Source organism: Leptopilina boulardi, unplaced genomic scaffold, assembly GCF_019393585.1.
Source record: "Leptopilina boulardi isolate dan_hultmark-lab unplaced genomic scaffold, ZJU_Lbou_2.1 LbouV2_204, whole genome shotgun sequence".
In the NCBI taxonomy this organism is placed as follows: domain Eukaryota; kingdom Metazoa; phylum Arthropoda; class Insecta; order Hymenoptera; family Figitidae; genus Leptopilina; species Leptopilina boulardi.
Window position 1 is genome coordinate 171,863 of NW_026137757.1, and position 13,871 is coordinate 185,733.

The 13,871-nt window shown below is 31.4% G+C and overlaps 1 protein-coding gene across 1 annotated transcript; it reads left to right on the forward strand.

Moving 5' to 3' along the window:
- Positions 1-619: 619 nt before the first annotated feature.
- LOC127278519 (uncharacterized) lies at positions 620-4,808 on the forward strand. The gene is made up of 4 exons (XM_051300259.1): positions 620-754; positions 1,758-3,744; positions 4,155-4,408; positions 4,570-4,808. The coding sequence occupies exons 1-2, from the start codon at positions 729-731 to the stop codon at positions 2,539-2,541; spliced, it is 810 nt and encodes a 269-aa protein (XP_051156216.1). The 5' UTR covers positions 620-728; the 3' UTR covers positions 2,542-3,744; positions 4,155-4,408; positions 4,570-4,808.
- Positions 4,809-13,871: the final 9,063 nt, after the last annotated feature.

Consider the following 13,871-nt stretch of genomic DNA (forward strand, 5'->3'; position numbering starts at 1 on the left):
AAATTTCCCAAATTTAGTAAGAAATTAGACCATATAAATAATTCTAATCGTGCAAAAGCAATCCCTTTTCATGTGAACGTATTTATGGCATTCAACGTAAAATGACTGAGGGTCAAAATTTAGTATACGTGGGATTCGGTTAAAATTAAAAGTACTATATATTATTAATAAAATTAAGCAAATATAAAAGATGGAGAGGGTCTAAAGTTTAAGTTTTTGTTAAAATTATATATTTCTTTTACCATCTGGTGAGAAAACGTTTATATTATAATTATGGCATCAGGAGCTTTTTTACCTTCCACCTTCTTTTACCTTCTTCTTTTTACTTTTTAAGGATATAAATTTTTTTTCCAAAGAATGAAATTTCATTCTAAGAAATGCAAATAAACACAAAAATTTTGTTATTTAAGAACACCGCATTGTTTTTTTAATTCCTTAAATTTTTTCCTATAGAATTGAGGTACTTTTTCCAAAAAAGTAGGTCGTCAGAATTAATTTCGTTTTAATAACGTATTAAAAATTCATTAAAAATAAAATTATGAAAATAAAATGTACTAGATGCATATGTGCCTTGAATTAGCAGCATTATATTTATTATAATTTTTCATTATTCAAGGATCTGTGAATCATCTCACTCTTCAAATACTATAGAAAATTTACACGAAAACTCAATAAATCCATTTCTTCCGCATTTAAGTGATGAAAATGGATCAACTGTTGACGAAGCAATGGCAGAACAAATTGACAACCGCAGGTACTAAGAAAAATAAAAAATTTAAAAAATATAACATATATTTACTTTTATTGAGATAGCTGAATATCGAAAGATTTTACAATTTCTGAGGTATTAAGTACAAGTATAAAACAGAATTAAATCAATAATAATTTGAAAGTAGCCTTTATAAAAAAATTAATTGAAAAGTAAAATAGTATTTAGTTTTCTAGAAATTAAATGTGATGCGTCGCGAAAAAAGGGACCAGAGTGTCCAAAAATTAACTGTTGAGATTGTAATTTTTTAAATGAAACTGATTTTTCTAAAAAAACTTCGACAAAGTGCGCTGTCCATTTCAGGCCCACAACATGAGTTTTTTCTTTAACAGTGAAGAGGTTAAACATAACAAGAAAATCGGAAAATTAATTATAAAAACACATGTAGATTTAAAAGTAGCATTAAATTTTTGAAAATTTAATTTTTTTTATTGATGCTTTTATTTAAAAATGGTAGCAAATATAGTCAATTGATCTGGAAAATCTAATTTTTTTAAAACATCTAGTAAAATATATTTTAATTGTAAAAAAATAAATGCAAAAGAACGCAAGAACTTAAAATTTATTTTTATTATTTATATTTTTAAAAGTGCGTAACATCATTTCCAAATGTTCTTATAACAAAATTTTATCTTAAATATATGTTTAAATAGTAACTTTTAGGTTATAGATTTTTATCGTTTAAAATTATAGTAGAAATTTGAAGAAATTCATTTAAGTAATAAGGTAAACGACCCAGTCGCTGGACATGTACCAGGGACTGGATTTTAGCAAAAATTGTATATAAAAATAAAGTTTCTTATATTTTTTTAATAAATAATTTTTCTGTAAATTTTTGTTTATAATAATTTATGAAAAAAATATAAGAAACTTCATTTTTATATACAATTTTTGCTAAAATCCATTCACTGGTACATGTCCAGCGACTGGGTCATTTACCTTATTTATCATTTTAGTACTTTAAAAATGTATTTCTTTTATCATCTAGTGTGAGTTGCTGTGAAATGGAATGTCATTTTGAAAACAAAGACGTGTTAGAATCAGACACTAATGATAGCTCACAATCTGATGACTCCTTCATAAGCGACAGTGAAAATGCAGACGATGTATCTGGAGATGAAATGTCTACAGTCGAAGATACAGATATTGACTTTAACAATGGTTGTAACGCAGGAAAATCTTTACAAGATAAAATAAGAAGTTGGGCTTTGCTGTTTCATATTTCTCTTGTTGCATTAACTGCACTACTTCTAATTTTTCAATCGGTTGTAAAGTTTCCATTACCATCAGATGCCAGAACACTTCTGGGAACATTGAGAAATGTTAAAATTTCTCAAATGAGCAATGGAAAATATCATCATTTTGGCGTAGAAAGAGCTGTTCGCGCAATTTTACAAGAATTTCGGAGGAAGGGCAAAACACTGGATCAAATTAAACTAGTCTTCAATATCGATGGCCTACCTATATCAAATTCCGGAACTGACAGTTTGTGGCTAATTCTTTGTTCGGAAATTAATGGAGACGAAGTTTACCCAGTAGGAGCATTCTATGGAAAGACAAAACCTGATGACGCAAATGAATTTATGCATGAATTCACACAAGAATTGATTCACTTATGCGAAAACGGTTTTGACGATGCAGATAATGTTTTAATATCTTGTGAGTGCATTGTCTGTGATGCTCCGGCAAAATCTTTTGCTTTTTATTTAAAAGGACACACGGGATACAGTAGCTGCTCGAAATGTGAATATTACTTATATCCCGAGAAATAAAGGAAAAAAAAAGAAGAAAGGAACAGTATGCTTTCCAGGTACTAAACTATTGAAACTGAAGACTAACGAGGGATTCAACCGCAATGATTACAATGATCTGGAAGCAGGGACAGAAACAATTTTGAAAAAAATTCCAAACTTTGGTTGTATAACTAACGTTCCGTTGGATTACATGCACCTAGTATTACTGGGTGTCATGAAAAAGCTTATACAACTGTGGGTGAAAGGACCATTTAAATTGAGATTTAATACAAAACAAATAAATAAAATTACAAAAAAATTGTTAACCCTCCGTCAAAGTACACCGTGCGAATTTGGAAGAAAGCCACGCTCTTTGCGAGAATATTCTCATTGGAAAGCTACAGAATTCAGAACGTTTCTTCTGTACACCGGTCCAGTAGTTTTAAAAAATATTCGACAAGATATTTATGAGAATTTCTTACTTCTTCACACTGCGATGTCAGTGTTAGTAAGCGATATACATTTACAAATGCCGTCAAACATAGATATTTGTCATAATTACTTACTACGATTTGTTGAAGGATTTCAAACTATTTACGGAAAGCAATATGTATCTCATAACGTACATAATTTGCTGCACTTGTGCTCCGATGTTAAAAAATTTGGTCGCTTGGATAAATTTAGTTCATTCAGATTTGAAAATTATCTTTCATCTGTAAAGAAATGGATCAGAAAAGGAAATCAGCCCCTTGAGCAAATTGCTCGGAGGTACTCAGAGCGGGAAAATAATTTAAAGGAATTGAAGATAACAGAAACCGTAAACTTAACAAATCCTCATACAGATGGACCGTTAGTAAGAGATAATTTTTCTATAAAACAACAATATAAAATTTTGTCCAACAAATCATTTACCCTAAATTGCCTTGAACCGAAAGATAGCTGCATTTTATTAAAAGATGGAAACTTTGGACTCGTTAAAAATATTATTGATTGTAACAATGAAATAAGGCTGATAGTAAAAAAAATAAATTCTGTTTCTTCTTTATATGACAATCCAGACTCAAGATATATTAACATACATAAAGGAATTATTTCGAAGGAAAACGAGTTCTCAATATCAATGACAAAAGTTTTATGTAAAGTATGGAGAATACCCTCTACTTCAGAAATTATGTTGCTACCCTTGCAACATGCGGCGTAATTTAAAGGAACTGTTAGTAATTACAACATGCAAAATTTTCGGTGAGTACTTAAACAAGTGTATAACAATGTTACATTTAATAAATAACTAATTTATTTTTGTTTAAACTTTAGAGGTGCTTTAAAAATTTCGAAAATTTCAATATTAATTAAATTTTATTAATTTCACAAGCAACTGAATTTTGAGTTGTCTAAATATTTTAATTGTTCCTATTAGACTAATATTTCATATATTATTTATATTTTTTAAGTTAACATTAATGAAATAATGATATATTTTAAAGATCTTAAGTTCAATAAAAAGAAAATGAATTTGAATAATAAAATTATAAATATAAAAAAGAAATAATCAAGTACGCACACAATAAAAAATTAAAATATCCATAAACAAATAATCTGCATTTATAATGTTTCAATGAATTTTAATGGATCGATGTTAATGACTATTTCAGATTTCAATGGACCAAAAAAGGTTATACATTAGAATAATAGATTGAACAAAAGTACTTCTCAAGATGACAATATGCATTACTGTACACCTAACCAAGGGTAGCATTTTACATTTGTATTCTTGGAGTTAATAACACCATGTTTATTTCGAGAGAATCTATCTCAACCATTGAAAAAAAAGTCAAGCTTTCGTTGCCTTAACATTAAATTTTTCAGAGTCGAAAAGAAGTGCTTCTGTTTTAGGAGGTATTAGCAGGTATTAATGGCATTATTTAATATACAATTAATTAAATAACTCGATTTCTAAATTTAAAAAATTTCTGTTTTAATATATTCTTTAAAAAAATTCAATTCTAATTTTATTGCAGTTTTAATGTGATTTTTAAGTTAGTTTTATTTTTTAATTTTTAATTCCAGATCTCGGAATGGTTTCCTACAAGACATTTTCAATTATGACTGAGACAGTGATTACACATCAACGCAATTACAATTTAGTTTATATCAAATTCAATTTGGCTAAACAAACATGCTTGATTTCACAACGATTTTATTTATTTTATAACAAAGTCTCTGGAGAGTTAAAAATTTAAAAGGTATTTTTGTGACAAAACCCAAGAAGTGTACTTCACTTTGTAATTATTTTATATATTTTTACAACCAATAATATAATCACATTAAGAGAAAAAATTGGTTTGCATACTAATTAAATAAATGTATTTAATAAATTTTTAAAATATTTAAAATACTGTTTCTTTTTTATACCTTTTTCACCAGTTTTCTAGTTGGATGTTTACTTCAATTTTTAATAATAATTTAATTAATTTTATTATTCTTTAAATTGCTTTTTTAATTTGCATAAAATGTTTACCGCAATTTTTCAGCAAATTGTTTCTGCAAGTGTTCAGAAAATTTGCTTTTAAATTTGCAGCAATTTTTCAATGCAAATTTGCAGTAACTTTAAATTGCAAACTTGCCGTAAGTTTGCACTGCCAATTTTCAGCAAGTTTGCAATGCAAGCTTGCCACAAGAGGGACATTTCGTTATTTGCAGCAAGTTTGCTGCAAACTTGTTATGCAAACTTGCATACTTTGCATTGCAAACTTGCTGCAAACTTGCTGCAAAATGTTGTGCTATGTGGGGTACATGCGTCTTTTTTTTATTTACAAAACTATTTATCTGGATATTAATAATTTTGTTTAAAAACATAAGCTTTCGCACAACTTTTGCTATTAGAAATTTGTTCCACATTGCAGATTGTTTACCAGCAGGGTCGTTTTAAACTAGAATGACCAAAATATTGAAAATATCATGTTTGGAATCTTTATTTTTTTTCATAGAATAAAAATTACACACGTGAATACTTAATTTTGGTTTGATATCTAGCTTAAACTTTTAACAAGATATAATTAAACAAAAATTAAATGAAACTATCGTGTTCAATTTATGTAGCGTAAAGCGTAAAAAAGTTGAAATATGCTAACTGTAATTCAGTTAAATTTTTCTAACGTCTAACGTTCCTTTAGAAATAATTGATTCGCAACTCTGAAATTATTATTTTTATTCTCAGAGTAAAAGGTTTTCAATTATTTCCATATAGAATATTTTTTGGAAAGAGGTTTACATTGTAAATCCTGCAAAAGTCATAGATTTTTGAGGGTCTGGAAAACTTGGAAGTATCATGGAATTTTCAAATTTAATCTGGAATTTCATTAATTTAAATGTTTTTTTTAACTTTCTTAACTAAAGACTTGAATACTTGTGAAAAAATAATTAAATATTTATTTTATAATTTATTAATTTACCAGGTTTTTTAAAGTAAAATAAATTAAATTACAGGAATTTATAAAATTTCTCTATTTTTGTCAGATTTTTTACGAATTCCAGTTATTTTCAAAATTTCATAAAAATTTGAATAAGTTCAAAAATATTTAAAGTTTCTACATGTTCTTAGGTTTATATTTTTATATTTTCTTAATTTTTCACTCTATTCCCCTATCTTATCTTAAAACTCAAATAATGGGGCTGACTTGTTGAACACAAAAATTTTTTATTTCCATACTTTTTAAGTTTACAGATGATTCATATTCATCAAGAAATGGTTGGTCTCATAATTCTGACTGGTGGGGTAATGTAAAACAGTCTTAAAACATTTTGTTTAAGGAAAATATACGTTCAGATTTTTTCCTATTTTTTCTCTTTTTTTAATTCGAGATGTCCCTATATTCCTCTTTTTCTAGCATATTTTAAGTTGTGAAGCCTGTGTCAGTGCATACACTTTTTCTAATTTTTCTCAGGAATGACTACTTATTTGAAATTCATATATTCAAGTTCAATTCATATATTCAAATAACTCAAGCGTTATGTTATTGATAACAAAATTTTATTGTAGATATTTGAATGTCTCAATTTAGAAAAATAATTTTTACAGATGTCCATGTACAAGATAATGGTTTAGGTGGAGATAGACTTGAACGATTCCAAGAGTAACTATCATCATACAGATATAAATCATCTACTAAACGTCCCAACGAAAAGGTCAGTATTATTTAATATTTAATAAATAATAATTTGTAATTCGGTTAAAAAAAGTGGATACTTACATTTGCTAACCTTTTACTATGAAATATTACTGAGTCATTGTCGTTTCGAAAGTAAAACATTCTAAAAACGTGATTTGTTGAATAATTTTAGCAGATATTTGAAACGTACTTTCATTTTTGTTAAGAAGCAAAGTATTCAAGAAATAATAAGTAGAAGATATGTCAGATTCTATTACTTATTACTATGAAAGCTATGTAAATAAACAGCTAATGATATAATTTTTATAAACATTTTCTAATGTATTCTATTAATGATAAGATATTTCAATGTTGTTTCTTTCAATACTGTTAAATTAATATTAGGGTTATTTTCCACTTAGCGTATAATTCCATGACCCTTATATATTTTTTAAAAATAAGTTAAATAAATTGTAATGAATTCAACAAGAAAAAACAGCTTTTCTGTTTACCAACAAAAGCCAATAGTTACTTTTGTTCGTAACATTATAATTTCTTCTTCAAATTCAAATTAGAGAGCCAAATCGTCATGATTGAGTCTGTCTCTAGTATCATTTATAAAATTGAAATTGGTATTTTTGGTAGAATGCAGTGATTTATCTACTTACTAGATACTTGATTATTTTCTGTTTTTATACATCTAAAGCGATATTTTCACACAGGAAATCACAAAATTGTCACTATGAAGCCTTCACATACTTTCAAATAAATCACTATTTATTATGAATAATTTGTCCAGACCATCACCAGATATTTACTTTATTTGAGCACTTACCTTGAATATTATAATTTAATTATTGTTAAATTAAAAAACATTTAATAACAATAACTAAATTATACGATACGCAGAGAATTACTTATTATTATTTTATACAAATTTCATTTATTAATATTCATTTTTTGAAAAAATGTAAAACTTAATTTTATCAATTTGCAGGTCTTAGGTAAAAGTGTTCCTATGGTAAAAAAACAAAAGAGTAAAACATCATACATGAAAAGAGTAATAAAAATTCTCTGGAAAAATAGAATGAATGATAAGGGTGAATTTGAGTTCATGAGCAACACCATTGGAAAACACATGATCATCTCTCTAAACGGGAGAAAAGATTATCCTCTAGAAGAATTGAAATCCTTGGCTTTAAAAGAATTTGTTACGGAAAAAAACAATATTTTTTTCAAAATTCTATCGTTCAATTAAAACTAGAAGATAGTTCTTTCATCACAGAGTATAAGAATGAATATGGAGATGAATCAAATGAACCAACGACATCTAATGTTTTCGATTTCAGTGACAGTGTAAATACTGACGTTGAGGTTTTTCCAAAATACAGAAGTCAGAAATCAGAATACACGTCGACGTTAATCATGGACAAGAAGCAGGCATTAAAAAAAAGCATACATTCTGATTCCAATGTCATACCCGAAACTCACTCTGAAACATCTTCAAACAGCTCATCGAGAAGTTAAACCCCTCCACCACCAGAAAAGAAAAAATTTGTTCTAGAAACGAAAACACGTTACGACAAAAGCCGGCAACATAACAAAGATTTTGGCCCCTCAATAGTATAGCAAGGGGGCTTCTACCCCAGGTTCTGATCTCGGCTAAGTACCTGCAGTCGGTAACTGCTCGGTCGGTAATTCAGATTTCTACTTTATCAGCAGTCGGTAAGGTAGGAATCTGACAAAAATTTCAACTCGACCGATAAGGTAGGAAACTGTTTTACCGACCGAACATTGAAGTTAGTTTACCGACCACCTAATAGATGGCGCTCACTTCAGAGTGTGTTGCCGACTTTAATTAACCTGTTTTATTGAACATTGAAGTTAGTTTACCGACCACCCAATAGATGGCGCTCACTTCAGTCTGTGTTTTTATCATTTTTTTACTGAATTAGTTTACACGGGAAAAAGAAAAACGTTGGATTAATACCGTTTTCCGATTGGTTCAACGGCAAGGAGCGCTGTAGGCAGTGTCTGTTGGATCAACTTACTTGTAACAATAGATTGACAGTAGGTTCAACAGTAAAAGTCTGTTGAATCAATGCCGAAATCGTGACAGGGCCCACTGACGTTGAACCAATCGGAAAACGGTATTAATCCAACGTTTCTCTTTTTCCCGTGTACCGACCACCCAATAGATGGCGCTCACTTCATTCTGTGTTTTTAACATTTTTTACTGAATTAGTTTACCGACCACCCAATAGATGGCGCTCACTTCAGTCTGTGGTTTTAAACTTTTTTACTGAATTAGTTTACCAACCACCCAATAGATGGCGCTCACTTTTATTATCAACTTTTTTTAAAGAAATATTTTTCAATTAAAACTGTTTTACCGACCGACTTAGTTTACCCGATAGGTGGCGCTTACCTTTCTTATCGACTTTGTATTTTTAGATATTATTTTAAATTTATTTCCACGCAACAGTGCTGCGCTCTTTACCTCATGGTAAAATTCTCACTCGGTCGATAGTTGGTAACTGGTCGACGGAGCGTGCGAGCTAGTTAGGTACGGTGCCGCACTAGTGGAGCCGCGCGAGTAGTACCCCCCACCCGGCGGCGGCGCGCGCCGCTCCGTGCCTGCGGTAGTGGTGGGGTACTGCCTATAAGGGCCAGTTTCATCAACTCCGGTTAAAAGTTAATCAGCGATTAAATCCCTAACCGACCAATCATGAGCGGTTAAATTGGCTTTAATCGCTGATTAACTTTTAACCATAGTTGGTGAAACCGGCCCTAAGGGCCGATTTCACCAACGCCGATTAAAAGTTAATCAATCATTAAATCCTGAATCAACCAATCATGAGCTGTTAAACTGACTTTAATCATTGATTAACTTTTAATCGGAGTTGGTGAAACTGGCCCTAAGAATCGGACTGCTCTGGTGGATCCACATAATCTGTTCTAGATGAGCCACGAGAGCAGTCGCAAAATGGAACGGTGCCACTGCTGGCACTGTGTTGAGGAACAATTGAGAAATGTAAGTACATAATAATTACTCATTAAATATATATAATATAATATATAATATAATATAAAATATCATATAAAATATAATATATTTTTAGAGAGAATATGAGCTTCTAGAAACTCCCCCCAATTCCCCCGCAGAAGGGGGTCTAGAGGTGGATGATGGCTTGTATGAGCTGTCTGGGGGTCGATTACGTAACTTTCTCACTTCGCACATCCCACATCTCACTTCCCACATTTTACATCCCACTTCCCAAATCCCACATCTCACTTCCTACATTTTACATCCCACTTCCCACATCTCACTTCTCACATCCCATATTTCACATCTCACTTCTTACTTCACATATTTCATATCCCACTTCCCATATTTCACATCCCACTTCTCACTTCCCATATTTCACATACCACATCCCACTTCCCATATTTCACATTCCACATCTCACTTCCCACATTTCACATCCCACTTCTCACATTTCACATCTCACATTGTACATTACACTTTTCTTATCACGCTTCCCACCTTTTATATCCCACTTCTCACATCTCTCCCATTTCCCCCCCACTCCTGGGTGACTCAAATGGAGTTGCCGGTGGTGGTAATTCCGAGGCGCCGCCACCATCGCCGCCATCGTCGTAGCTTCCACTACCGGCACACTCATCGCCACCGCCATCACCTTTCCACCGGTGGGTATATTCTTACTACCAGGACGGTGGTGGTGAGGGTGACGGCGGTCGTGACTACGACGATGGCTTCATAGCTTTTTGAAAAAAAAAATAAAATAAAAAAAAAAATTTTCTCAACTCATCTCTTTGCGCATGCGCAGTAAGAGTTAGTCTATCTACGCATGCGTGAAAAGTTCAGAATATTAAATATATATATGCTATTGTATATATATATATTAAAAATGATTGAGTTTACAATGTCTGCGCATGCGTGAATACTATTCTGGGGAGGCCCATGCTATTGCGCGTGCGCGGTTATATTTAGCTATAAATACAAGGATTTCAAGCAGTGAAACTCATTCTATTCTGTGAGCTAGTGCAGCTTAGTCGCAGCAAAGCAAACTGTAATAGAGCGATCTTTTATTTATTGTATTTTTTCTTGCTTTTTGACATTTAATTTTATTTTATAAGTTTTTTTTGTGTGCTTGGTTCTTTGTTTTGCGTGTTATTAGATTAAGGATTAGTATATAAGTACGTTTTTTCTTTTTTTATTAATTTATTTATTATTCATTTTTTTTCTTTATTTATTACTATATTTATTGTTCTTTATTATTATTTTTTTGTTTATAAATTTTTTGTTCTATTTTTATATTATTTATTTCTATTGTTTTTTTTTATTTATTGTTACGCGACAATGCCTGGTAAACGAAAGTTTGCAGGCATTGGGAGACCTGTGAAGCGACCCAATTATCAGACCATCCTTGATGAGTGCGAGGTCACTATTGCACTCATCAAGGATGCTCTTGAATTACTCGCGAGTTTGCGCAATGGTGCTGTTAAAAACGAGTTTATAGCGCGATGGGTTGCAGAATTTTCTTGCAACGAACAAGTTTTAACAAGTCTTTTAAGATCTATGCAATTTACGCATGAGAAAAGTCATTGCCAGAACATTCTACAATTCATTATGAGATTTAGAGATTTGTTCGAATCTCAAGCGGTAGAGGGCGGTGGTATACAAGACCCTAATATTAATAATCGCGTGCGTTGTGCTATGTGTGAGTCAGCGATTGAGTGCCGATTGTACACATATGTCATACTAATATTGTACATGTAGATATAGGTGCTTTTTTGAACGATGCGGCCATTTTGTTTCAAGAGCACATTCAAGATGCCTTAAATCAAAATGGTCCCATTATCGTATATGGTGTTTTAACTGCTAATTTTAAAAGAGTGCAGAATGAAGTGGAGGTAGTGCAGCCAATTCCATTCTCTTCTAAATCTAGCAGCATCTTCCCCACAACTTCATTGGAGGACTGGTTCGAGGTCAATTTAAAGCAGCCAATCCTGAGGAATGTGGAAGAGTTCCATGAGAAGGGATCCAGCTGGAATCTACAGTCCATAGTTAAGTTAGAAATTAATATTAATAAATATAACCCCATGCGTGCGAGTTCATATATTGGTTTACCCCCAAAAATAAGAGCTAAACATGCGTGTATTAAAGTAGAAAATGAAAAAAATAATAAATGTTTTAAATGGGCTATTCTTTCCGCTTTACATGACGTGATTACACAGCCCCACAAAAAAAGTGTCATGTACTTTTGACCGGAATACCCTAACCCTATGTATTTTGACGCACTGAACACGAATCCGAAGTCCGTTTTGCTCCATCACGTCAGGATTTTTTCTGACCTTAAAAAACATGTTGGATTTTGAGAAGTAGGCGATTTTTTTAAAAATTGATGTAATAACTTCAAACTTGGTATCAGGGGTTTTTTTGTGTCGCTGATTACGAATCTGAAGTTAGATTTTCAAAATCCAAAATGGCGGACGAATTTTGAAAAAAAATTTAAGATTTACTTCAAACTTGGTATTTAGGGGTTTTTTGGGTCGCTGATTACGAATCTGATATTCTGATATGATACGAATATGTCTGATTAAATATTAAGAAATTATTTTTAAAACATTGTCAGATTTTTATGAAATTTGGTATCTACAAGTTTCCTAAGTTGCTGACAAGTAACACTGGGGAACAATTTGACACTTATTTTTTTGTTTTTCCCCAAAAGTTGATTTAAGGCGGGAAACTACCCCTTGATTTTTTTTGGGAGGGGGGCATTATTTTACAAAATTTTTTTAAAATTAATGTTCAATAGTGTATTTAGGAATTTTTTTTGGGTCGGAGATTACGAATCTGATGTCAGATTTCAAAAATTCATTATGGCATATCCAACATGGAGTTCTATCGGCCATATTAGATACGCCATTTTCCATTTTTTGAAAACTGACATCAGATTCGTAATCAGCGACACAAAAAAACCCCAGATACAGTATTGCACATTAATTTTTAAAAAATTTCGTAAAATAATGTCCCCCTACCAAAAAAAATTCATGGGGTAGTATGGGTATGGGTATGGCACTTCCCTAGTGTTACTTGTCAGCAACTTAGAAAACCTGTAGATACCAAATTTCATAATAATCTGACAATTTTTTAAAAATAATTCCTTAATATTGAATCAGACATATCTAATTTCGAAAATCTGACGTCAGATTCGTAATCAGCGACCCAAAAAACCCCTAAATACCAAGTTTGAAGTAAATAAATTAATTTTTTAAAAAATCGCCTATCTCTCAAAATCCGACATGTTTTTTGAGGTTAGAAAAAAATCCTGACGTGATGGAGCAAAACGGACTGCGGATTCGTGTTCAGCGCGTCAAAATACATAGGGATAGGGTATTCCGGTCAAAAGTACATGACACTTTTTTTTGTGGGTCTGTGTTATTATATAGATTAAAGTGTAAATGAAGATAATGTAAACAATGATTCTAACGATATTGATTTTATGAATTTCCACTGTTTGGATTAAAAATTTATCGCGGTCAGTATCCAAACAATTGACTATAAATGTAAAAAATATATTTGTGATCGTTGTTTACACTATTTTTCATCAGCGAAAGATTGAATGTACACGATGAAAATTGTATACGTATGAATGTATGTAGCGTAAAATTACCGAATGCTGAAAATTGTAAAATTACCTTTAAAAATTATGATAATGAGGAGAAAGTTCCTTTTATCATCTATGCCGACTGTGAAAATTTACTTCTTCCCGTTGAAGAAGATACAGATAATTTAAGTAAAACTGAAATTTTCCAGCGTCATAAATTGCTTAGTATAGGTTATTATGTAAAATGTACTTACGATCACTCATTGTCCATGTATGTACCGTGTCCGAGGGAGGAAAATGATCCTGCCAAGTGGTTTGCTGACGAGTTAAGGCAATTTTCCGAGAAAATTGATAATGTATTTAAGAATCCTATTTCTATGGATGCCTTACCTCCTCAGCAAATCGCTGATTTTAAGAAAGCAAGCGTATGCCATGGGTGTTTTCGACGTCGTCAGTCGTACCGGTCAGTTGCCACAAAAAGGTGCTCAACCATTTTTTTACAAAAGATCCCCAATTGCATGGTGAATGAGGCTTTACGTTTGTCCTAACCTTCTGTTTTTTTCATCTTAACATGTCGTAACAAAAT

Excerpts from the sequence above, each read along its gene's own strand:
- LOC127278519 (XM_051300259.1), top strand. The coding sequence starts at position 729 with ATGGCAGAACAAATTGACAACCGCAG. Across the intron at positions 755-1,757 it reads GAACAAATTGACAACCGCAG|TGTGAGTTGCTGTGAAATGG; the intron begins GTACTAAGAAAA and ends TTTATCATCTAG.